The 3007-nt window shown below is 70.1% G+C and overlaps 1 protein-coding gene across 1 annotated transcript; it reads left to right on the top strand.

Annotated features, from left to right (window-relative positions):
* The first annotated feature begins 688 nt into the window (after positions 1–688).
* Positions 689–2134, top strand: IER5L (immediate early response 5 like). The gene has a single exon (XM_071574221.1). The coding sequence runs from the start codon at positions 1025–1027 to the stop codon at positions 2021–2023; it is 999 nt and encodes a 332-aa protein (XP_071430322.1). The 5' UTR covers positions 689–1024; the 3' UTR covers positions 2024–2134.
* Positions 2135–3007: the final 873 nt, after the last annotated feature.

Below are 3007 nucleotides of genomic sequence, written 5' to 3'. Positions count from 1 at the left end.
GCTGAGTGTACCCAACACCTGCACCTGGAACTCCCCGGGGCTGGGGCAGCACCCGGCACCGCCGGGGAGGAGATCTGCGGAGGGTGCCGTGGGTACCGCTACCCCCGACGGTCGTACTGGGGACCGGCGGTGTCCCGGCAGTGTCACAGCGCGGGGCACCCACGGAGCGGGGCGGGGCGGACCGTGCCGCGGCCCCGCCCTCACGGCCGCGCGGGGCCGCCCACCGGGACGGGCACCGCCCCCCGCGCACCTGAGCGAGGAGAGCCGAGCGGGGAGGCCCCGCCGCGGCCCCGCCCGCTCCGGTGGGACCCGCAGCGCCCCCGACACGCGCCGGGACCCCCAGCGCGAGCCCCGCCGCGCTCCCGGGCCGCGCCGCGCGCGCCTCCGTTTGAACGGCGCGAGCCGCCCGCCTCGCCCCTATTGGCCGCGCCGCCCGCCCGTCAAGCCGCTCCTCGCCCTCCCATTGGCCGCTCCGTCTCGGGGTGGGCGGGGCGCGGGGGCGCGGCGCGGCCGTATAAAAGGCGGGGGCCGCGCGGGCGGGCGCTCAGTGTGCTCAGTGCGCGACAGGTACGGGCGGGCGCGGCGGGGCCGGGCGGGGCGCGCGCGGGTGGGCGGGGCCGGCGGGCGGGAGCGCGCGGGGAGGGGCGTGGCGGGCGGGGGGCGGTGCCGCGCGCGGGGAGGGCGGGGCGGGGGCGCGCGCGGCGCTGGTGGCGCTGCCCGCCCGCGCCGTCCGTGCTTGGAGCGCGGCGGCGGCGGCGGCAGCAGCGGGAGCCCCCGGCGATGCCCGCGCTGCTCCCGCCGCTGGCCGCCCCCTGAAGACACCCCTCTCTATTCCCTCCCTTCTCCAGCGACCTCAGGCTCTGTCCCCCCTTTTCCCCCTTCCCTACCTTTCCCCCCTCCCTTTATTCCCTCCCCCCCCTCCACCCCAGCCTCTTTATCCTCCTTTCCTTGCGACCCTCCGCACCCGCCCGGCTGCCGTGTGGATGCGGGCCGGGGTGCCTGGCTGCGCGGGCGGCGAGAGCCGATGCTGAGGGGCCGGAGGAGGATGGAGTGCACCCTCGATGCGCAGAGTTTGATCAGTATTTCCCTGCGGAAGATCCACAGCTCCCGCACTCAGCGAGGCGGCATCAAGCTCCACAAGAACCTGCTCGTCTCCTATGTGCTCCGCAACGCCCGGCAGCTCTACCTGAGCGAGCGCTACGCCGAGCTCTACCGCCGCCAGCAGCAGCACTACCCCGACGGCGCCTCGCTCCTCGCCATGCCCGCCTGCCCGCCGCCCGCCGCCGCCGCCCCGCCGGAGCTGGCGGCGCTCCCGCTGCCCGCCGACACGCAGGACCGCGAGGCGCGGAGCTGCGGGGCTGCGCGGGGCGGTGCGGAGCTCCTGGAGGTGCCGGTGTGCGCGGCGCCCCCGGAGCTGCAGCGAGCGCCCTGCAGAGACTCGTCCCCGGGCTTCTACCGGGCCCCCGGCAGCGCCGGTCCCGGCGGCGGCGGCGGCGGCAGCGCGGCCCCGGGGCTGCTCTACGCCGCGGGCTGTGACTTCGGGAGCGGCGGGGCCCCGCACTGTAGCAGCCGCACCACGGTGCTGGATTTGGACACTCACGTCGTGACCACGGTGGAGAACGGGTACTTGCACCAGGACTGCTGCTCGCAGTGCCCCTGCTGCTGCCAGCCGGCACCGGGGCTCGCCTCCCCGCCGCCCGCGCCCGGCACCAAGCGCAAGTATTACCCGGGGCAGGAGGAGGAAGAGGAGGGGGTGGAGGAAGGGGAGCCGGGGGGAGGCGGGGTGGCGGGCGGCCCCCCCTTCGCCCCGTGCACCAAACGCGCCCGCTTCGAGGAGTACAGCGCCGAGCACCCCCAGGACTCTTCCAACATCTCCAACTTGATCTCCATCTTCGGCTCCGGTTTCACGGGGCTGGTGAGCCGGCAGCAGGCGGACTCGGAGCAGCCCCTCAACGGGCAGCTGTGCAGCAAGCAGGCGCTGGCGAGCCTGGGAGCCTGGACTCGGGCCATCGTCGCGTTTTAGAGAGGATTGGGGGAGCAGAAGGGGCAGGGGGGTTGTTGGCAAAACGGGGGTGCGATCCGAGGAACGGCGGCTCCGGAGGGGGGGACCCTGAAACAAAGGCGGGGAGGGGGGCTTGGGGTAAGGGGAGGGGGGGCGGGGGGTGCCGAGGGGTGCGCAGGGGAGGCGGGAGGGCAGAGCCACGCTAGTGTTTTATAAATTGTACAATAAAGAAAAAAGAATCTAAGATCTTGGGACTTTATTTTTGCAGAGATTAGAAAAACAAACAAAACAACAAAAAAAACACCCAAGCAAACAAACGAAAACAAAAAACCAACAACGAAGCACCTACTTAAATAATCCTCTTTGTGTCCGCTCTGGTTCTCTTCGCGGCGGGTTTCCCGGGGCCGGTGCTGGCGGCCGGTAACGCCACGTGAGAGCCGGGACGGCCCCGGGACCCTGCGGCGGGAGCGCCCCCGGCCCCGCTCCCCACCCTGGGCCGCCCCGAGGGTCCCGCCGCCCCCGGCCCGGCGGATTTCGGGGTGCGGGCAGGGGAAAGCAGCCGCTTCCCCTTGGCTTTTGTGTTTTTCTTTAGATATTTAAAAGAAAGGCAGAAATTAAAACATTTCAACTTTCCTCCCAGAAGAAACGTGTGCGATGTGACTTCTTCCCACCGCTTGTGCCAGGGGAGCGCTGGAGGGTTCCGAGAGCTGAATTTTGGGGGGGTGGGAGGGAGGTAAAGCAGGGGCTGGGGGTCCCTCCGGGCTGTGCCCCGCCAGGGAGGGGGCGAGCCGCCCCCAGCAGCCCGGAGCCTCTGCCTCGGTGTGTGCTTGTGATGCCGCAGGTAACCGTGTAACACGACTCACGTCTCCGGTGTGTGTGTCGGGTCTGACTTTTTTTTCCCCCTCTTCTATTTTTTTTCTTAAGTTCAACTGTTCTGGTTTCAGCCTTCCCAGTCATAAAACCAGCATTGTTTGGTCTTGTGAAGAAATCTGTCTCCTGTAGTCT

This window comes from Pithys albifrons, chromosome 20 (assembly GCF_047495875.1).
Source record: "Pithys albifrons albifrons isolate INPA30051 chromosome 20, PitAlb_v1, whole genome shotgun sequence".
Lineage (NCBI taxonomy): Eukaryota > Metazoa > Chordata > Aves > Passeriformes > Thamnophilidae > Pithys > Pithys albifrons.
Note: the sequence above shows the minus strand (reverse complement) of the source record. Positions and strands in the feature narration are given on the sequence as shown.

Bases quoted from the DNA above. Each gene is read 5' to 3' on its own strand.
- IER5L (XM_071574221.1), top strand. From the start codon at position 1,025: ATGCTGAGGGGCCGGAGGAGGATGGAGTGCACCCTCGATGCGCAGAGT.